We start from the raw sequence: 20,900 nt of genomic DNA, 5'->3' as shown, positions 1-20,900 counted from the left end.
ATCAGGTCCCACTCTTTGCAATGAATAGAGACACTCACAGCTTGATCAGCTGCTCAGAGCCCCCTCCCCCTCACCTTGAGTGTCTGCAGGGGTGGGGCAGGGATGGGAATGGATGAGAACCCCCCAAAAAGAGCTGGGACTGTCTAATGACTGTGAGCAGGAAGAACAGCATCACTGGCCCAGAGATTCCCTCTGTGCTGGCTCTTGGTGGTGGCCACATAAATCTCTCCATGCTGGCTGGTAGGGCTGCTGGTGACGGTCACTGCTTCCCCAGAACATCCCGTGCAGGGTTGTGTCTGCTGGAAGCTGCTGCTGCTTCCTGGGCTCATCTCTGCCCCCGGCTCCTTCTGCTGCTCTCATGGTGTGAGGAGGGGCTGATATTTGCACCGTCTGCAGCAGCTCCCAGCCTGTGGCTCTAAGTTGCCCCGGGGGAGGTTCAAGTTGGATATTAGGAACAATTTCTTCTTGGAAAGAGTGGTCAGCATTGGCACAGCTGCCCAGGGAGGCGATGGAGTCACTGCCCCTGGAGGTGTTCAGAACTGTGGAGAAGTGGCACTGAGGGATGTGGCTGTGCGCATGGTGAGGTGGGGTGGGATTGGACTCGGTGATCTCAGAGGTCTCCTCCGACCTCAGTAATTCTATGGTTCTAAGAAATGACATTTGGGCCTAGTGCTGGGCTCAGGACCTGCCTGTGGGGCACCCATGTCCCCAGCCACTCTTGGGGGCACGGGGTGGTACAAGGGGATGCTGGCACCTGGTCTCCATTCATATCCTTGCAGGTCCCACAGCTGTGGTCCTCAGAAATCCTATGGAAAGTCCACATGCAGTCACACACAGTGCTGCTGCACAGCCTCTCTCCCAACCCCACATGCACATATTAAACCACTTTCTGGGGGGGGAAGGGAAAAAAAGCCTTTTGCTGAAAACTGCTCTCATTTTTCTTGAGAGGAAAAGTTTCCCAGAAATACAGTGGTTGCAGTTTGTTGTTCCGTCTGTTCCCCAGGAGCGCTGTGCGTGTCTGGGGAGGGGCAGCACTTCATGTTGGTCAAAGAGTAATTAAAACTGGGGTTCATTTTCCTGCGGGAGGGTGGGACCCTGGGAAGGCGACAGGAGTGAGTTGGGCTGCGCACATCAGAAGCTGCTTTCTATTGTGGCTGCGGTGCTAAATATACCCTCTGACACGGACGGCCGTTCCCACACGTCTGCTGTGCAGCTCCCAGGGGGGTCATGAGCTGGTGGTCCCCACGGCTCTCACTGCCCTCAGCCTGGTGAGACGTGGGAGCCCCGACCTGCAGAGCCTCTGCTGCGGTCGCTGCCAGCCGTGCGGCTTTGGAGGAATTAATAGCTGTTTTTATGAAGCATCCAGGGAGGGGAGATGTGCAGTCATTAAGCTCTAATGAGAGCTGTTTGCCAGGGCGTTTGGCTTTGCGTTCCCTTTCTCCGCAGCTCCCTGGGGCACCCAGCTGCTTCCCGCAGCCAACACATCCCCAAAACCTGGAGCTGTGCAGCCCCGACGTGCGCCGCTGTCTGACGTGCGGCAGATCCGCGTCTGCGCAGCGCAGCTCGTTTCGGTGCTCCAAAGCCCTCGGGGTGGGGTGCAGAGTGTTGGTCGCGGTGCTGCTGGAGCCCAGCACAGCCTCTCCTGTCCTGGCTCCGTCTGCAGAGCCCACAGCCTGGGACAGCCATTGGGCTGGGCGGTGCTTTGGTTCAGACGTTGTTTTGGCGCTGGGACCGTCTGGTTGTGTTTTGCATTTCAGGCTTTTGTGAATGCAGTTTGATCTCGCTGTCTCCTGTGCGGGTGCACCCAGCTGCGTCTGGCTGCCGTGCATCTCTTCTGCCTACCATGCCCTGGCAGTCCGGTTGCTTCCATGCATCACTTGGTGCCTACGTGCAGCCCAGGGCTCGCTGCCTGGCTGGGGACACTGCAGCAAATGAGCTGCTGTAGGTGTGGGTTGGTGCAGGGGAAGCTTTAAGTGCAGTCTGTGGGTTGTTACCCCATCCTGCTTTGTGTGCTGTTTGCTGCACTCTGCGAGCAGTGGCACTGCTGGGCCTCAGCCTGGAGCAGCCCCAGCCCCAACACAGAGCATGTCCCCAGGGCCAGGCAGTGGGGTGATTTCTGAGGCCGCCCTCAGTGTGTTCCTCCTCCTGCAGGATCCGTCCCCAGCTGTCCAAAGAGAAAATCGAGGGATGTCACATCTGCACCTCTGTGACCCCCGGTGAGCCCCAAGTGCTGCTGGGGAAGGACAAAGCCTTCACCTATGACTTTGTCTTTGACTTGGACACATGGCAGGAGCAGATCTACACAACGTGCGTGGGAAAGCTCATTGAAGGCTGCTTCGAGGGCTACAATGCCACTGTGCTGGCGTACGGCCAGGTACCCGCTTTGCTCTGCCCTGGGCTTTGGGCTCTCCCAGGGCAGCATCGCAGGCGTTAGGGGCAGGCAGGGACTTAAAGCTGCAGGGTGTGGAGGGGACGGTGCTGTTGGGTGGGAGTTGGAGCAGGGAGAGAAGGGGTGGCGAGGCTGGGGTGCGGACAGGGGAGGCGGTGGTGGGGTGCGGGGGCTCAGCAGAGGTGTTCGGGGCGGTACGGGCAGCTGTGGCTGCAGCACAGGACCCAGCCAGCTCCACCTTTGCAGACCGGTGCAGGAAAGACATACACCATGGGCACCGGCTTCGACATGAACATCTCTGAGGATGAGCAGGGCATCATCCCGCGGGCCATCGGCCACCTCTTCAGCGGCATCGAGGAGCGCAAGCGGGCGGCACAGAGTCAGGGGGTGGCAGTGCCTGAGTTCAAAGTCAGCGCCCAATTCCTGGAGGTGAGTGACAAGGAATCGGGGGTGACGGCGTGGCCTGCGTCCTCTGCACAGCTCTCCTCCTAGCAAGGATGGCAGGAAGGCATCCTCTGGCACGTTTTGAAGTGCCAGGCTCTAGCAGCCTCCTCTTCTCTGTTACTCACGTGCATTTTTGCCTCGTTCAGCTCTACAACGAAGAGATCCTGGACCTGTTTGACAGCACCCGGGACCCAGATGCACGCCACCGCAAATCCAACATCAAAATCCACGAGGATGCCAGCGGGAGCATCTACACCACGGGGGTCACATCGCGGCTCATCAGCTCCCAGGATGAGGTGGGTGCGGCGTCAGTGAGCGCAGAAGAGGGATTGAAGGCAGGGATGTGCTTTATGGGCAGCAAGAGAAGGATGAGCTCATCTGGGATGGGACAGGACAGCCCCAGCATGGAAAGGTCAGGATGCCAAGAGATGCTGTCCTAATTCTTTAAAAGGGTGCTTGAAGGTTTTCTTTCTCTGCTGTGTGTTGTTGCAGCTCATCCAGTGCCTGAAGCAGGGAGCTCTTTCCCGCACCACTGCCAGCACCCAGATGAACGTGCAGAGCTCCCGGTCCCATGCCATCTTCACCATTCATCTGTGCCAGATGAGAGTGTGTGCCCGCCCAGAGCTGGTGAGACTGAGGGGCCCTGCCCCTCCACTCTTGCTTCCTAGCTGGGCTCTGTGTGGGTTCCCTGGGAAGGGGAGAGGGTCTGAAGCCTCTCAAAGAGGCAGGGTTTTGTCTTGTTTCTCTGTAGTTGTAGGGAATGTTAGCATTTATTGGGAGCTAAGATATTCCCCAAAGCAGCCCCGTCCCAGGGATGGGGTGACCTGCAGCAAATTGCTGTTGGGCTCCTCTCACCTGCTCATTAGGGGGCTGCAAGCTGAGGGTAAATGCTCGTATGGCTGAGGGGGCTCCTGCAGGGTCTGTGGTAGTGAGCCCTCTGTGTGTGCCTGCCTGCAGGTGAACGGGGAGGTGACCGGCCTGCCGGATGGAGCCCAGCCCACCACTGAGTACGAGACTCTCACAGCCAAGTTTCACTTTGTGGACCTGGCTGGCTCGGAGAGGCTGAAGAGAACAGGCGCTACTGGCGAGAGAGCGAAGGAAGGCATCTCCATCAACTGCGGGCTGGTACGACCCTGGGCATGCGAGGGGCAGCAGGGGGGAGGGCAGGGGCTGCCTGGGGACCCAGGGGACCTTTGGGTCCTGCTTGCCGTTGCTCCGCGCTGCTGGAGTTGCTGTGGGTTATGCTGCCTGGAACCGTAGGGAAGATTCTGTGATCCAAAATACTGGTGGTGAGGCCATGGCTTTACTGCTGGCAGGACTGTGGGGTGCAGCACAAGTGTGCTAGTCCCCAGAAAATTGAGGGCTGCTAATTTGAGCTTAAAAACTACCCTGAAGGTCAGTGTTGTTCTTCACTGCTCTGGGGCTTGTGAGAGTGAGAGGCACAACACAGGGAAGGAGGGCAAATGCTGAAACTGGTTGGGAAAGCTGCATGCCTTCCTGTCTTGCACCGCGTGCGTGTGTCACAGTGTGCAGTCCCAGCCTGAAATTCTGGCTGTGTGGCAGCTGTGTACTCAGCAGGGGCTGAAGTTGGATGGTGGCTTTCCTTTGTGTTGGCAGCTGGCGCTGGGGAATGTCATCAGTGCCCTCGGAGACCAGAGCAAGAAAGCTGTGCATGTGCCCTACCGCGACTCCAAGCTCACCCGGCTGCTGCAGGATTCCCTCGGTGGCAACAGGTGTGGGGACCCCGGCACAGGGCTGTGATGGGCAAATGGGCTGAGGGGCTACGGAGAGCGTAGGAGCTATTTCAGATGACTTGTGGGTTGCCTGCTGTGGGTTGGGTGCCTCCTGACAGGCAACATGGTTTGCAGATGTCAATGCCTTGGCTGTTCATGAGTCCCAGCTGCAATTAGCTGGTGTTTAATGCTCTGGAGCCCTTGAAGATCTGCGACACAATGGGTGCTGTTGCATGGCATGACAGCCAGAATTCTCTGCCTGCTGTGAGGGCACTTTTTTATAGAGCCCATTCCTAATGGTGCTCTGTCACTAGGAGGGATTGAACCCAGTTTATGCATCAGTTATTAACCATAGGAGGGCTGGGATGGGTGTCGAGGCACAGGGCTTGAGCTGAGTGTACTGAGTGGGGAAACCACCCCTTCACCCTGCCCTTCACCTTCCCAAGCCAAACCATCATGATCGCCTGCGTGAGCCCATCTGACCGCGACTTCATGGAGACCCTGAACACTCTCAAGTATGCCAACCGGGCTCGCAACATCAAGAACAAGGTGGTGGTGAACCAGGACAAGACAAGTCAGCAGATCAGTGCCCTGCGGGCTGAGATCGCCCGTCTGCAGATGGAGCTGATGGAGTACAAGGCAGTGAGTGCGCAAGCGAGTCCATGCAGCTGGAATGGAGCTGGGAGGAGGAACCCTTCTTGTGTTTGGTTTGGGGCAGTTTTAGCAAGCAGGACCCTCCTTCCCACGATTCTTCCTGCCACAGATAACGTGGCCATCTCTGGCCCTGTTGTGAGACCCTTTCCCCTACAGAGTGTGTCCCGTGGTCTGGCCAGTTGAGTTTCACTCTGGATGAGTGTTTGGATGACACGGGGATGGTGTGAGTGAAGCTAAGACGCTGTGAGGATGGCACTTTGCCATTGCTGATGATAGCTGCTGAGCTGCTACCTGCCCAGTACTCCTATGGGGCGGAAGATTGGATTGGTGGATCAGGCTTAGAAGGCTCAGACTAGGGCTCAGGGATTGTAGGGCAGAGAGAAGCCTTGAAGCATCTCTGACCCTCTGCCTATTGAGTTCAGGCTTTCCTGGTCCTTAGGTTTTTCATTCCCCTGCTTTGGAGACTGAGGTTGCTCTCAGGAAGGCAGTGGTGGGGCTCTGTGTCCTGGCACACCCCATGCTCAGGAGCTGCCTATGTGTCCCCACAGGGCAAGAGGGTCATTGGGGAGGATGGTTCGGAGGGCTACAGCGATTTGTTCCGTGAGAACGCCATGCTGCAGAAGGAGAACAGCGCCCTGCGCATGCGGGTGAAGGCCATGCAGGAGGCCATCGACTCCATCAACAACAGGGTCACCCAACTGATGAGCCAGGAGGCCAACCTGATGCTGGCCAAGGCAGGTGAGGCTGGGCACACGCGTGTTGGCCTGGTCCACCCAGTGTGGGAGGGACGGGTGCTGCAACGCTGTCGGTGTCTTGCCTTGAGCCCCTTAAGCCTCTGCTTCTCCAGGTGATAGCAACGAGGCCATCGGTGCTCTCATCCAGAACTACATCCGAGAGATTGAGGAGCTGAGGTGAGCCAGGCACGATGTCTTTCGGGTTGTTTGGGCTGGGTGGGTGCCAATGCAGGGTGTGAGTCAAGATGCTGCTCCCAGCTCTGTGTCTCCACCATTTTGTTATAAACCTCAAAGCAGCTAAGACCACTGGGCCTGTGGTAGTCCCAGTCTCAGTGCTGGGCAGTGCTTTGGCCAGCGCCACTCTTTGCATGGCTACTGATGGATGGGGAGATCCTGCTGGGAGTCTCTGTTGTCCTCCATGGGCAGCTGACCCACAAATCTGGGTCCATCTCATGTGACCCTGGACACTGCCTCTCTGCAGCATCCTGGCCTTCCAGTCCGAGGTCTGGGCACGGTCTGTGTTTGACAGGCAGTGGCACGTCTGCTCACTGACCACATCTTGTCTCTGCTCCCCAGGACAAAGCTCCTGGAGAGTGAATCCATGAATGAGTCCCTGCGTCGCAGCCTCTCGCGCCTCTCTGCCCGTCCCCCCTACTCTGTGGGCTCATCCCCGGCTCCTGGCCTGGCTGGGCTGGGCAGCCCTGCTGCCCCCGTGGAAACCGAGGCCTCTGACGTCCTGCGACGGGCCAAGCAGGACCTGGAGCGGCTGAAAAAGAAAGAGAGGAGGCAGCGGAGGAAAAGGTGAAGGCTGTGTGATGCTGGGAAGGGGTTGTGCCCCGCATCAGCCCTCTCTGTCCTCGTGGGGATGGATATCTCACTTTTTCCCCTATCCTTGCTAAAACCAGAGCACCCAGACAAAGCCTGGGCGTGTGTGTTCCTTTCCTGGCACTGCCTTGGTTGGCTTTTCACCCACCAAGTATCTGGAGGCTGCTTTCCCCATAGAATACAAGAGCAGGAGGTTGGTGGGTCCCTGCAGGGCTCGTTCTGACATCAAGACTCACCTGTACCCCACTGCTCTCCCCCAGCCCAGAGAAGGAAGCATTTAAGAAGCGGCCAAAGCTGCAGCAGGACAACGGGGAGGAGACGGATGAGAATGAAGCAGAAGAGGTGAGAGGGGCTTTGTGCTGTTATGGAAGGGATGCTCGCTTATGGAGGACTGTCATCACCCTGAGAGGGAGGGTGATCAAGTTCTGGCCTGGCCCTGCAAGGAAGGGTTGTGGACATGCAGACACAGCCAGGAGTCAGCCCTGCTGTGCAGTGAGGAGCCCATGTCTCCCTGGGCCTGGTTTCACCAGAGGTAGCTGAAGGAAGGACCGGGGGACGCAGTGCTGTTCAGCTGGCAGGGAATGCATGTAGCACAGAGCTGTCCTTAGCTGTGGTGTGCACCGCGGGCCCAGAAACGGTGCTTCAGCCCATGGGCATCCATGTAGGAGACTGAGTCACAGTGCAGGGGCTGCAGTTGGTTGCTGTGGGATGAGCTCAGATTTGGAGCAGGGAAGAGACCATAGAGAGAAGGGCAAAGCCATGCTGCAAGTTGAAATATGGCTCTTTCTCTTAGGAAGAGGAGGAGGAGGAACAGGATGAGAGTGGCTGTGAGGAAGAGGATGGACGTGAGGATGAAGATGAGGACTCAGGCAGTGAAGAAAGCCTGGTGGATTCGGACTCGGATGCAGAGGAGAAGGGTAAAGTGCATAGTCCAGAGCACAGGGGTGCATTTGCTGGACTGGGCTCCAGTCCTGGGAAGGGAGAATTCCCCGAGATGTTGGGCTGTGTCCTCTCTGGTGGACTGGCAGAGCACCAGTCAGTGCAGGGAGCCTCCAAGTTCCCAACAGCCCCCCTGCTCCCTCCTTGCACTGTGGCTCTGTGGGGCCATGGGAGCAATGCTGTCCCCATCCCTCCTGGCCTGACTGTGCTCTCTGGTTTCCAGCAGTGAATTTCCAGGCTGACCTTGCAGATTTGACTTGCGAGATAGAGATCAAGCAGAAGCTGATCGATGAGCTGGAGAACAGCCAGCGGCGCCTGCAGACACTCAAGCACCAGTATGAGGAGAAGCTGATCCTGCTGCAGAACAAGATCCGGGACACGCAGCTGGAGCGGGACCGGGTCCTGCAGAACCTCAGTGAGAGCCACCTCACCCACAGCATCCCAGCAGCATTGGGTCCCTTTTCTGCTCCTGCCCACCTGGCTAAGGGCTGACACATCCATCCCCTGCATGCAGGCACAGGCTTTGCCATCCACCCTGCTCTGCTTGAGCAGCTGGGATCCCAAGGCTGTGCTCTTATCACTGTGGGAATGGGAGCTGGAGACTACTGGGGAGGATGGTGAGGCGAAGCCTTTATTGAACACCTGCTTTGTGGGGTGTAGGGATTCCTGGGTGAATTGTGCTGTGGGCATATGAAAGACCCCAAAGACCCACGGTGTAGTTGATTTCCAGGCCCAGCATCAGCCAAGGAGGCTGCACTTGGCTGTAGGTCCAGGTCCACATCTCCTTCCAGCCCAGCAATTGGTGTAACCCACTGCCCCTGTTTTGTGTTGAGTCCCAATTTGTCATCCCATTGGGTGCCCCAGACAGACCCCAGCCTGTGCAGCACGACAGAGGGCTGTAGTAAAACAAGGGGCACAGTGACCCTTACAAACTCTCTCCCTACTCCTGCAGGCACCATGGAGTGCTACACAGAGGAGAAAGCCAACAAGATCAAAGCAGACTATGAGAAACGGCTGAAGGAGATGAACAGGGACCTGCAGAAGCTGCAGGCTGCCCAGAAGGAGCATGCTCGCCTGCTCAAGAACCAGTCCCGCTATGAGCGGGAGCTGAGGAAGCTGCAGGCAGAGGTGGCTGAGATGAAGAAAGCAAAGGTACTCAGGGTGGGAAGGGCATTGCTTGGGAGCAGTGAGGCTGAGACTGGTTTGGCCAAGCCTGGCTTCTTGCTCAGCTCAAGGAAAAAGCTGTTTTCTGCTCCTGCTGATGAATGCAGGATGCCTGCCTGGTGGATGGCTGTCCTGGCTGCTGGGAACACCAGATGCCCCTGCAGACATCGCACCTTCCCTCTGCAGGTTGCGCTGATGAAGCAGATGCGGGAGGAGCAGCAGCGGAGACGACTGGCAGAGACAAAGAGGAACAGGGAGATAGCACAGCTCAAGAAGGAGCAGCGCCGGCAGGAGGTGAGAAGGCAGCCTGCCCGTGTGCTGCTGGGTCACCTGGTGCCAGGGGCGATCCTGAATCTCACAGTGTGGTTGTTGGAGATCTGTGAGCTCCCCACCGTGTTCAGGGGAATAGTGCCACCAAAACCAGCCTTGGGGCTGGATGGAAGCTTCTGCACTGTTAAAATCACAAGTGATGCTCATGCCAAAGCAACAGCTCTAGTATTTGGTGGTGGAAGTGCTGGGTCTGCAGCCATTGCTAGGGTGTCTGGGCAGCTTGTCTTTCCCCAACAGGAGCTCATAGTCTGTGTCTCCTATGCAGTTTCAGATCCGGGCTTTGGAGTCTCAGAAGCGGCAGCAGGAAATTGTGCTGCGGAGGAAAACTCAGGAGGTGAGGGGGGACCACCTTTGTGCAGCCCTCAGCCCCGAGGGGGATCCCAAACAGTGGCTCAGTGACACCAAATCTGGGAGCTGAGGTCGGTGATGGGTTTGTTTGGGGACAGCTGTCTGATGGCAGCACGCTCAGGCTGATCTCTGGGCAGGTCTCAGCGCTGCGCCGTCTCGCCAAGCCCATGTCGGACCGAGTTGCAGGCAGGACGAGCCAGAAGCCAGCCATGCTGGACTCTGGTGCAGAGGTCTCAGCCAGCACCACCTCGTCTGAGCCAGAGTCCGGCGCTCGCTCCGTCTCCAGCATCGTGCGCCAATGGAACAGGAAAATCAATAACTTCCTGGGAGACCCCTCACCTTCTGTCAATGGGGCTCGGCCAGTCAGGTCAGGGCAGTGGTGGCACTGCAGGGCTGGGTGAATGAGCGATGGGGAATCCCTGGGCTTGTGGGTCTGCCTTTTGGTGGCTGATGGCAGAGGCTGGAGGCCAACTCTTTGTGTGTTTGGCTGGAGGTAAAGCACCAACACAGGGATGGGCTGTGCTTGGAGTGTGCTCTCTAAGGAGCTGTTAGAGCAGGGAGGGGTGACGGCAGAGGTGGGTAATCCAAAAGCGAGACAGACTCCTGTGATGCAACCAAGCACTTGGGCATCCTTTTGGGGACAGCACAGCTTCCCAGGCATGGTACAACTGGGTGCTCATGTGCCTCTGCTCCCCTCGGGCTGTAGGAAGAAGTTCCCCAAGAAGGGATCAAGTCAGACCTTCAGTAAAGCTGCCCGCCTCAAGTGGCAGTCGCTGGAGCGGCGCATCTTCGACATCGTGATGCAGAGGATGACCATCATCAACCTGGAGGCTGACATGGAAAGGCTCATCAAGGTGAGGGTGGTTGGCGTGGGGCTGGGGGTGGCCGTGCCAGCACGGTGCCAATTCTTCTCCCTTCTCCCCTCAGAAACGAGAGGAGCTGGCACTGCTGCAGGAGGCCCTGCTGGGCAAGAGAGCGAAACTGCAGGCAGAGAGCCCTAAGGAGCAGAAGGGGCTGCAGGAGCTGAACGAGGAGATTGAGGTGCTGGGGGCCAACATTGACTACATCAATGACAGCATCTCTGACTGCCAAGCTACCATCATGCAGATTGAGGAGACCAAGGTGGGCAGGGGGAGAGGCTGGGAGGGAGATGGGAACGTCCCTGGGAGGGAACTCGACATCACAGTGCTTCCTGAGCGTGGGAAAGCCACGTGCTCCCCACTTCACTGGTTGCCATGCAAGCTTTTGTGGGGCCTGTACTGGAAATTTGCTGGGAAAATAGCTGGACCTCAGCACAAACCCCACAGGTTTTGGTGCCCGGTTCTGACACCAGGCACAACGTGCACGGCTCCTTACCCCTCTATCATCAGGGGGCTTTGTGCTCTCTGCAGCCAGGCTGTGCCTCTGGGACAGTGGCTGTGCCACCGGCCAGGACCCAATGGGGCAGCGGTGGAGCAGCCTCAGCCACGAGTGTCTGCGCAGGCTGTGCTGCCCGCTCTGTCAGGCTCTGCCCCGCCGTTGTTTCTCCTGGCCTCATCCAGTTCCTTCCCCTTCCAGGAGGAGCTGGACTCCACGGACACCTCGGTGGTGATCAGCTCCTGCTCCCTCGCTGAAGCCCGGCTGCTGCTGGACAACTTCCTGAAGGCATCCATCGACAAGGTGCTGCCTCTGTTCGGAGCACTGTCTGCACGTGGGGGTTTCTCCCACCTGTGGGATGTGCGCTGGGGATCCCATAGTGCCTGTCTGAGAATGGTGTGATCTTCCATCCGACAGGGCCTGCAGGTGGCACAGAAGGAGGCCCAGATCCGCCTCCTGGAGGGGCGGCTGAAGCAGACGGATGTGACCGGCTCCTCGCAGAACCACCTCATCCTGGATGCCCTGCGGGAGAAGGCTGAGTCGCACCCTGAGCTCCAGGCGCTGATCCACAACGTCCAGCAAGGTGGGCCAGAGCCCAAACCACGCTCCCTTACACTGGGTATGGCCTCCACCTCTTCCCCGTGGGATAGAGCTGCACTTTCTGTGTTGGGTGCTCGGGAAGCACCAGGAGGTGCCGCCATTGGCATCAGCATGCCTTTGGGCTGCATGGAGGGTGTAGGAGAAGGCTGCCCAGACTGTGCCCTCAGCTCCAGTGCTGTGTGCTTTGGTTGGGACCTGGTTCCCTTCATGCTGCTGATGTGCCTTCTCCCTTGTGTGCAGAGAACGGCTACACCAGCACAGATGAGGAGGTCTCGGAATTCAGCTTGGCCTCGGATGGGAGGTGAGCAGCCAGCCCTGCACTGCCTGCTGTGCATGCGTGTGTGGTGGCGGGCGATGAGGAGGGGTGCCATCTAGGGGAGCTGGCAGGTAGATATTGCAGAAAAAAAACACCATCTACACTTTCTTGTGGTGCCTGGCCCTTTGGGGAGGGGAGCACAGACATCTCTTAGACACTAATAAAAGACTTGAACATCCTTTGGAGAAGGGGTGCTGGGGAGCAGGGAGTGACCTAGGGAGTCTGAGGGACTGGTAGCAGTCTGTGAAAGGAGTTCAGTGCCAAAGATCCAGCTCTGCCACCTTCTCCTTGCAGCATCTCCCAGTCTTTCAGCATGAAGGGCTCAGCAAGTCAGGATGATTTCAAGTTCAAGGTGAGTTGGCCATTGCGTGGCCCCGTTACAGGGTGTTGGAGAAAGGGTGGAGGGACGTGCTGGGTCCATGCCTGAGCCCTGTGTCCTGCTCTAGGGAGAGCCCAAGCTCTCGGGGCAGATGAAGGCAGTGTCAGCTGAATGTCTAGGACCCACACTGGACATCTCCACCAAGAACATCACCAAGTCCTTGGCATCGCTCATGGAGATCAAAGAGGATGGGATCAGCTTCTCAATCCGAGACCCCTACTACAAGGAGAAGGTGTCGCGCACCGTCAGCCTGCCCACGCGAGGAAGCACTTTGTGAGCAGAGGGTGATGGTTCATTGGGCGCTGGGAGGTTGGCTGGGAGGCGTGGGCCACTGGGTGGGAGACTGTGCCCTGGATGTCGAGGGGCAAAAAGCAATGAGGATGAGCCAAATTCTGCCATCCAGATCAGCCTGCAGCACATAGTGGTGGGTTTCTCCAGCAGGCTTTTCGAGAATGTTAAGGCTTATGTTGGCACTCTGTGGGTGGAGGGTGGTCCAGGAGGAGGGAAAGAAGGGGCAGTGTAAGGGGCCCTATCTCACTGCCCTTGCTTATCAGTCGTCATGGAGGCTTCTTGGGTTGCCAAAGGTTTCTGCGCCCAGAGGGTGACTTGAGGCATCTTCTGATCTCATGGTTGTGACACCAGGCAACCCACCTTCTCCATTTGGGGGGTGGGATGTGGAGGTTCAGCACTGAGGTCTCTGGATGGAGGAGGGCAGGCATCTACTGTGTTCTTTTTTTTTTTTTTTTTTTAAAGTCCCAGACAATCTCGTGTCTCAGACACGTCGCCTCTCACAAGGAGGAAATCCTATGACCGTGGGCAACCTGCTAGGTGAGCCTGGGAGCCAGGGCCTTGGGCAGGGGGGCTGGGAGGTCTGAGCAGGCTGGCAGAGATGCCTGCTGGTCAGCTCTTGCTGTTCAGCTGCACCCGAGGGCATCAGCCTGGGCAAGAGGAGTTTGGCAGCTGCCAGGTGAGCAGTTCCCAAGTCATTTGTTCCTCTGATCCTTCCTGGCCCAGGCCTCCAGATGTTGGCTTCACTCCTCCCTCATCCCCACCCACGCGCCCTCGCAACGACCGCAATGTCTTCTCTCGTCTCACGAGCAACCAGAGCCAGGGGTCTGCCTTGGACAAGTAAGTCGAGGTGGGGTGGGAGAGTCTGAGTGAGGGGCATTTGTGCAGAAACAGCAAAACCTTATCGAGTCCCACAGTGGGGTACTGGAGTGCAGCACCCGGGGTGTCTCATGCCACCCTCCTGGCACTGCTTTTCCTTAGTGCTCCTCTGCAAGAGCAGCTAGATGCTGTGCCCAGCTGGACTCCTGCCCTGTCTGGTGTGCTTCCCTCTGAGCTGCTTGCAGGAGCTGCCAGTCCTGGGCTTTGGCTAAGCAGTGCAGTGCCAGGCTGGGACCACTGGAAGATGTGAAGCAGGATGGAGTGAGGCAGGGTGGGGGTTTGCAGGAGCTGATGGAGTGGCACTGCCCACAGACGCAGGTTGGGCAGCTGTCCTCACCTTGGAGCACTGCTTGCAGCGCGGATGTGTCCTGACGGAGATCTGCTGTCTGACCCTCACGTTCCTGCTGCTCCTCTGCCCTTTCCTCTGTTCTCTGTGTGTGCTTCTCTTTTCCCTCTCTCCTCTTTCTCCGTGTCCTCCCCTGGCTTGGATGCAATAACAATCCTCCACTCTGACTCCCCTGCTGCCTCTTCTAGTCTGGGTTTTCTCTCCCATAATCCTGCTAATTTTCTGCCCCTAGGTCTGATGACAGCGATTCCTCTGTCTCGGAGGTGCTGAGGTATAGACAACTTTCTATTTATTATCCCTTCCTCTTCTTTTCTCTGTCTCACGAGTTTGCTCTCCCTTGTCCCTGCATGCTCCACCTGTGCCTTGCTGCTTTGCCCATCTCCCAGCTTGTGTGTGCTGTCCCCTCTTGGCACGCCACCGACAGTCCCTGACAGTGTCCCCCTGGTTGTGAGTTTGAACCGTTCCTGCTCTGCTCAGCCTTTGGAAGCCAGGCACTGGGCTTGCCTGCAGACATGGGCTGCTTTGCAGAGACAGCATGCTCTGTGCCATCTCTGGGCTCTTGTCAACATGTCCTGTCCCATCCCTGGCTCTCCAGCAGGACTGTGATGCTGGGGTGAGCAACACTGGACACTGTCAGTGTGTTCTTCTTGCAAGCATCTTCCAGGGAAATACGTGCAGGTGTTCCCCATGCTGGGCTGTATCTCTGCAGCGCTGGGTTCTGGGTGGACAGAGCTCTTTGCCCCAGAAGCCAAGTCACTGCTGTGCAGAGCTCAGCACAGGGGTGAAGGTTTGTCCCAGTGCAGTAGAGAGGATCCCCAGTGTGAGGACAACCTTCTCCCTGCCTTTAGGAGCACCTCTGCTGCAGATGATAGTGGAGATACGGCACCAGACGTGTGTGTGCTTCGTCACCTTGAGCTGTTTGCTCTGATCACGTCTCACCCTGGGGAGCCAGGATTTCCGTTTGGTCTCAGTGTCACCTCAAGACCAGTAGAAACACTAGGGGTCAGAGGAGAGCTGCTTAATTTGTGAGCACAGCTGCTAATTGAGAAAGAGATCGCACATGTCCAACTTCCAAACCCGAATTAATGAGCTTACATTCATCCTTCTGACTAATGCGAGCCTTATGTGGCCCTGGGCCTGCCCTTCTCCAGCCTCCTGCCTTGTTTTCCCTACTCATAAGAAAAGATTTAGCATAGCTCAGAGCCCCTGGCAGTGCTTGGGATGCCAGCAGGGAAGAGCTGCTGCTGGCCTTAAACGTCAGGACTGCAGCTGTGGGGCTGTTGGACCTCAGTGCTTTGAACACTCTGATGTGGAGGTGATTGGCAGATGCTGTGCCCAAAGGGATGAGCTGTGCGTGCCTGCAGGCGTCCCTTGGAAGAAGGTTTGGCAGGGATAGATCCTCTCCTGCCCTGGGCCAGCATTGGGCACAGGGATGCCGGGTACAGATGCCAGTGCTGCTCTCTGTCATCCTTATGGTCTTAAAAGGAGTACGACTCTGTTTCCAAACGCTACCAGCCACAGGCTGGCTGGCAGGCTCGAAGGAGCTGCCACCATAATGAAACATTCCTAGCACAGCGTCAGGATGGAGAAAGTGCAGCTTGTCCTAAACTGAGCTGAGGCCCAATGAGCTGAGTCTCCTGATTCATCTCAGTGCTGCCCAGGCTCGAGTTGCTCAGCAGCAGAGCAGAGGCCATGACCACCGTGTCTCACAGTCTGTGTCCCCTGGGCAGAGCCGTTAGGCAGGGGCTGCTCATGGGGAGATTCCCAGGTTTTCCATGAAGATGTTTGCTCAGATGTGCCTGAGTTCAGACAGAGGGGCCCATTGCTCTGCCAGGCAGTGGAAGATGTTTGGGGTGAGGCACCTCGTGCTTTCCCATGCCTGCAGGACCTTGTAGTGCTGTGCCTTTCCACACACCTACCCCACCACACTTGTTCTTTCTTTCCCATGCAAGGGGCATCATTAATCCAGTGGGTGGCACCAAGAACGCGCGGACAGCCCCGCTGCAGTGCGTGTCTGTGGCAGAAGGACACACCAAGCCTGTGCTCTGCCTGGATGCCACCGATGAACTGCTTTTCACTGGCTCCAAAGGTATGTGGAGGACAGAGAAGGTGTGGGGGTTGCTGGCTTTTTATGCACTATGGGAGCGGGTTGGCATGGGGAATCGGTGGGCGCTTTTGTGGGGATGGTTCCTCCTGGGCTGCTCTCCTGCCCTGCCCTCTGATGTCCACGTGCTGGAGCAGGTTGGCTGCGTTCCTCTGGAAAGGAGCTGTGGGTGGTGGGAGGCAGTGCTGGGGAAGGGGTTGGTGCCTCCATGCCGTGGAGGATCTCCCCGGCCTGACGCTCTCCGACGTGTTCTTCTTCCTACAGACCGGAGCTGTAAGATGTGGAACTTGGTGACGGGTCAGGAAATTGCTTCCCTCAAGGGTCACCCAAATAATGTCGTTTCCATCAAGTACTGCAGCCATACGGGGTTGGTGTTCACCGTGTCCACATCGTACATCAAAGTGTGGGACATCCGGGACTCAGCCCGCTGCATCCGCACCCTCACGTACGTGGTGGGAAGGGTGGCTGTGGGCACTGTGGGCACCTCTGGCTTTGCAGAAGATGGTCTCAAAATTCCTGGGGTCCCACAGGATGGAAACAGAGCCCAGCTGCTTTAGTACCAGTACCTACAGCTGTAGGAAACAGGAAGGCTTAGGGAGATCTTGGAGGGGAATCTGTGAGGACCCTCTGCAGCAAAGGCTCAAAGGAAGGGGCCTTGAGGAGGATTTCAACCCTTCTTGGGGGTGGCCAAGAGCACCAGCAGCTCTGCAGAAGGGGCCCAGACCCGAACAGCATTGCAGCTGAGTACATCGCAGGCTTTGCAGTGGAAAACGTGGGTCTCTAAGGGAGAGTCTAGGATTCGAACGAACCATGCACTCAAAGAGCATGGCAGACCAGTGTTACCAGCTCATTTCTGTGCCTCGAGGTCTTTCTCCTTCCTACCTCTCCTTGTGATGGGGAGGCCAAATATCTGCCTCCCAGTGTGAGCTGCCAGCAGTAAGTAATCCAGCTCTTCCTGCAGGAGGACTGAGAAAGGAGCAGCACCAAGTGGGAACTAGGAAGGATGCTCTGTGTAATGCACACACCTGACATCCTTGGCTCCACCCCAAGCAGAGCACTGGTCTGGGAGGTGGAGGTGTTCCTGGTCCCATGGCCAGACAGCTGATGATACCTGCAGGGCCATTCCCAGCGTGGGACCAGCTGAGAGCCAACAACCCCTTTGGTTCCTCATTGGGGCCTCGGAGGCTCTGACCTGGTCTCTGATCATCCTTTCTCCTCCCTCCCTCCCTGCTCTAGGTCTTCTGGCCAGGTGATCTCTGGGGATGCGTGTGCTGGGACAACCACCCGCACTGTGACCAGTGTGCAGGGGGAGCACCAGATCAACCAGATCGCTCTCAACCCCACTGGCACCACCCTCTATGCTGCCACCGGTAACTCCGTCCGCATCTGGGAGCTGAGCAGGTGAGGGGCAGCACAGAGGCAGGCAGGACAACCTATGATTCTGTGTGGACAGTGTCCATCTGAAAAGACTCCTGTAAGGAAAGGGAAAATCTTCTTAGCTGTGGAAGCTGCCTGAAATGAGGGCTTTCAGAACCCTTCCATACACCTTTCCTAGTCCCTGTTTTGGGACCCAAGGGGTGATGAGCAGCAATGGGGCTACTTGAGCTGTAGGTTCCATCTGTGAGAAGAGAGAAGAAATAGGGGATGAACAGCAATGTCCCCAGGCCGTGCCACTGATCCTGAGCCCTCACTGCAGCCTGGGCTCTGCAGATGGCCCCAAAGCTGCCTTCGTCCCTCAGCATTGCTGTGAAGCAGGGTACCTCTGATGGCAGCGTCCCCAAAAGGACCTTCCTCTGTCGGGGGTGCGGTGAGGGCAGTGGGTTTGTGCTGGGGGAGGGCCCTGAAGGAGCTGTGCTGCTGGGAAGGGGCTGGCTGACCTTGTCACTGGTTGCAGGCTGCAGCCAGTTGGAAAGCTGAGTGGCCACATTGGGCCTGTGATGTGTCTCACGGTAAACCAGACGGCAAGCAACCATGACCTGGTGGTGACGGGCTCCAAAGATCACTACGTCAAGGTACTCTCCTGTGGCTGCTGGGCAGAGCCCAGATGTCGTCACCCCCCTGAAACCTCTTCTCTCCTCCTTGCCCAGATTTCTGATTTTCCCTGTTCTGCATCTGGCTTTTTGTGCATCTTCTCACCCCAAATCTTATTTTATTTGTGATACAAATACAGCTTTGGAGATGGGGGTTTGCATCTCTCGCTCCTTCGACTCTGTGGCTCATGCTTGGATGTCACATCTGACTCAGCTGAGCAGTTTGTCCTGTTCTGCTCAATCCTCCCTCCTGTTACAGATGATTTGCACCTGCTCATTTGCAGCTCCAGAACAGTAAAAGATCACACCTTCATTTTATGTTATTTTAAGTTTTATTTTATTTTATTTTTCTGGCTCTTGGTAGGTTTGAATTGGAGCTGGCATCAGAGGAGTGGGGAGGGGTGGTGAGGTGGGGGGGTGGCAGGATTCCACTCTTCTTAGCATTGTGAAGATGTGTGAAAGCTCACAATGGGTAAAATGTAGCAGAATAGGGGCTCTCCCAACGGTGGCAGGGTGCCTGGTGAGACCTCATCCCCCAAAACTGCCAACACTTCCTCCCCTCTCCAGCATTATATGCTGTGTATCCCAGCCCTGAGATATTCCCTTGTGGAAGGAGGAGGAGGGTCAAGGAGGCTGAGAGCCCTTTTCCTGGGGATGGCTCCCTTGTTCCATTTTGTTTGCCGGAGAGAAAAGCAGCCCACTGAGCAGCTGCCATCACAGAACCTTCCTGGTGTCACAATAGTCACCCTGAGCACTGCTGCCCCTTGGAGCTCACTCAGCTCTGAGACTTCCATGCCTGGCACCAAGAGAAGCAGGAGCGGTGATTGCACAGCCGTCCAGGGCAAGAAAGAGATGGAGTGCTCAGTCTCCTCCTAAGCAATACAGGGCCTCCTTGGAGATCAGTTCTGCAGAGCTGTGTGCTGGTGCTGGACTTCCTGATTCTGTAGCTCGTTCCAGCCTGTAGTTTTGTCTTAGTGTTGTAAGTGGATTACGTTAGGATTTTAGTGTTAGACACTTAAAGCCTTAAGTTTTGTGTTGGTGTTAGACACAGACACAGGTTACTTTAGGATTTTAGTGTTAAGACATTAACATTGACTGGAATGTGCTTGCAGCACAGTCCTGCACATGCAAGTAATGCACAGGGCAGGAGAGAATCATCAGAAGAAATGAGGAAGGTAGTAATTGTAACTGAGTTCAGATGGCATCTCTGAATTGAATTTCCCTTTTATGACATCCTTGAGCAGTGCTGGCAGGAGAGTTCTCCACTATTGTAGGAAGTCGGTAGGCATTTGTAGAATTAATTGATAGTTCCATTGCAAAGAATAGGTGTAAGGAGTAAGTAAGTGCCTGAGATACTGACTTGGAACCCAGGAGAACAATTCCCAGCTATGACACAGACTCCCTCTGTGCCCGTGGTGATGCATGTGTGGATCACTGTAACCACCCACCCAAGCAGAGCTATTTAAACACAACCCTGCTTTCAGCGGATCTGCTTTCTGTGTGCTGAGTGCTCCGAGCCTCGGGAATGGAGGGTGGTGGCCAAGTTCTTCGAGGAGGGCTGACCTCTATTAACAGAGCCATCCGGGGGATCCCAGCTGCCGTTTTCCCCCCAGGTGTTTGAGATTGCTGAGGGTGTGGTGGGCAATGTTGGCCCCACTCACAACTTCGAGCCCCCTCACTACGATGGCATCGAGTGCCTGGCCATCCAAGGAGACGTCCTCTTCAGCGGCTCCAGGGACAACGGCATTAAAAAGTGGGATCTGGAGCAGCAGGAACTTCTCCAGGTCAGGAGGGAAGCATAGGGGTAACGTGGGGCAGAGCGGGATTGCTGCTGTGGGTCTGGGGAAAGGCTGAGGGACCTCATCTGGGTCCTCCTATCCTGGGAGGGCAACCGGTTCCTGGGGATCTGGCAGCATTTGTGCCTATAGATGTGCACTGCAGGGCACCCAGAACTGCCAGTTCCCCTTGGGCACAGGCTTGCAGCATCAGTTGCTGTGTTACTCTGAAAATAGGATTCAGGCCCTGAGTCTTGAGTCCAGCTCGGTGATTCGGATCGACCCTGGGGCAGCAGTGATGATCTGCAGCCCTGCAGCTGAGTGTGTGAGGCTGACTGTGATCTCTGCTCTGTCCCCATGCCTACAGCAAATCCCAAATGCACACAAAGACTGGGTCTGTGCCCTGGCCTTCATCCCTGGCCGCCCCATGGTGCTGAGTGCCTGCCGAGGAGGCGTGATCAAAGTGTGGAACGTGGATAACTTCACCCCGGTTGGGGAGATCAAGGGGCACGACAGCCCCATCAACGCCATCTGTACCAACTCCAAGCACATCTTCACTGCCTCCAGGTGAGCCTTGGGCTTGATGCTCCCCAGAGCCCCCGGGAGGTGGGAGAGCCCTGGGTTGACCTGTCATCCCTGGGCCTGGGTGGGTTTGCACTGAGCAGGGCAGGGAGCCTGGAGGGAGAAGAGGGTGGGAGGTTGCAGCTTTCTGGTCCCTCCGTGCCTTCATCTCATCTTAGTCTGTCCCCTGCCCGCTCTCTGGGATATCCCCACGCAGGGGCCCCTCTTCCCTGGGGCTGGGCGTCCCCTGCTGCTCTCGGGGAGCAATTTGGCAGCAAGACTCTGATATCCTCTTTTCCACCGTGTCCCTTTTCTCCCTTCCTTTTTCTGTTTCTCTCTGTCTCTCCTCCTCCCCACCTCCCATCTGTGCCACAGTGACTGCCGGGTAAAGTTATGGAATTACGTGCCTGGGCTCACCCCTTGCCTTCCACGACGCGTCCTTGCCATAAAGGGCCGTGCTACTAGTCTGCCTTGACCCTCCTGCTCTTTCTGACTCTCTTGCACATGCACTCTTCTGTCTTTTCTTTCCTTTTCTCTCTCTCCATCTCCTCCTCCCTCTGTCTTTCTTGCTGTTGCTTGCTTTTGTTCTTCTCTCTTTCTCTTTCTCTCTCTTTCTCTCTCTCTGGTCTGAGCTGCTTCTTAACGGTATGAAACTCTTTTGCGTTTTCCCCCACTTGATAAATCCTTACTGGAGGTGACTTGCCCC

At 56.7% G+C, this 20,900-nt stretch overlaps 1 protein-coding gene across 6 annotated transcripts in view; it reads left to right on the top strand.

Moving 5' to 3' along the window:
* KIF21B (kinesin family member 21B) overlaps window positions 1–20,900 on the top strand; it is a 32,351-nt gene that overhangs the window by 6,969 nt on the left and 4,482 nt on the right. Inside the window, exons 2-35 of one of the 6 annotated variants that reach the window (XR_016459827.1) lie at window positions 2,152–2,374; window positions 2,636–2,818; window positions 2,980–3,129; window positions 3,326–3,460; window positions 3,791–3,958; window positions 4,451–4,566; window positions 5,013–5,208; window positions 5,769–5,958; window positions 6,068–6,131; window positions 6,531–6,755; window positions 7,040–7,121; window positions 7,573–7,696; window positions 7,945–8,133; window positions 8,671–8,870; window positions 9,069–9,176; window positions 9,478–9,546; window positions 9,698–9,927; window positions 10,267–10,414; window positions 10,488–10,682; window positions 11,118–11,219; window positions 11,334–11,499; window positions 11,757–11,817; window positions 12,127–12,184; window positions 12,279–12,484; window positions 12,965–13,039; window positions 13,226–13,339; window positions 13,957–13,995; window positions 15,677–15,813; window positions 16,093–16,273; window positions 17,065–17,229; window positions 17,723–17,840; window positions 19,472–19,642; window positions 20,001–20,200; window positions 20,570–20,839. Coding sequence is in view for 2 of the 6 variants with exons in the window: in XM_031608544.2 (XP_031464404.1) it covers window positions 2,152–2,374; window positions 2,636–2,818; window positions 2,980–3,129; window positions 3,326–3,460; window positions 3,791–3,958; window positions 4,451–4,566; window positions 5,013–5,208; window positions 5,769–5,958; window positions 6,068–6,131; window positions 6,531–6,755; window positions 7,040–7,121; window positions 7,573–7,696; window positions 7,942–8,133; window positions 8,671–8,870; window positions 9,069–9,176; window positions 9,478–9,546; window positions 9,698–9,927; window positions 10,267–10,414; window positions 10,488–10,682; window positions 11,118–11,219; window positions 11,334–11,499; window positions 11,757–11,817; window positions 12,127–12,184; window positions 12,279–12,484; window positions 12,965–13,039; window positions 13,226–13,339; window positions 13,957–13,995; window positions 15,677–15,813; window positions 16,093–16,273; window positions 17,065–17,229; window positions 17,723–17,840; window positions 19,472–19,642; window positions 20,001–20,200 (4,791 nt within the window). In the remaining 4 variants the exon portion in view is untranslated. Of the gene's footprint in view, window positions 1–2,151; window positions 2,375–2,635; window positions 2,819–2,979; window positions 3,130–3,325; window positions 3,461–3,790; window positions 3,959–4,450; window positions 4,567–5,012; window positions 5,209–5,768; window positions 5,959–6,067; window positions 6,132–6,530; window positions 6,756–7,039; window positions 7,122–7,572; window positions 7,697–7,941; window positions 8,134–8,670; window positions 8,871–9,068; window positions 9,177–9,477; window positions 9,547–9,697; window positions 9,928–10,266; window positions 10,415–10,487; window positions 10,683–11,117; window positions 11,220–11,333; window positions 11,500–11,756; window positions 11,818–12,126; window positions 12,185–12,278; window positions 12,485–12,964; window positions 13,040–13,225; window positions 13,340–13,956; window positions 13,996–15,676; window positions 15,814–16,092; window positions 16,274–17,064; window positions 17,230–17,722; window positions 17,841–19,471; window positions 19,643–20,000; window positions 20,201–20,569; window positions 20,840–20,900 lie in introns of all 6 variants that reach the window. The other 5 variants (XR_016459826.1, XR_016459829.1, XR_016459828.1 and 2 more) reach the window with 5 other exon arrangements.

The sequence above is a fragment of the Phasianus colchicus genome, chromosome 25 (genome assembly GCF_987193195.1).
Source record: "Phasianus colchicus chromosome 25, bPhaCol1.hap1.1, whole genome shotgun sequence".
Lineage (NCBI taxonomy): Eukaryota > Metazoa > Chordata > Aves > Galliformes > Phasianidae > Phasianus > Phasianus colchicus.
This window is presented reverse-complemented; position numbering and strand designations above follow the sequence as displayed.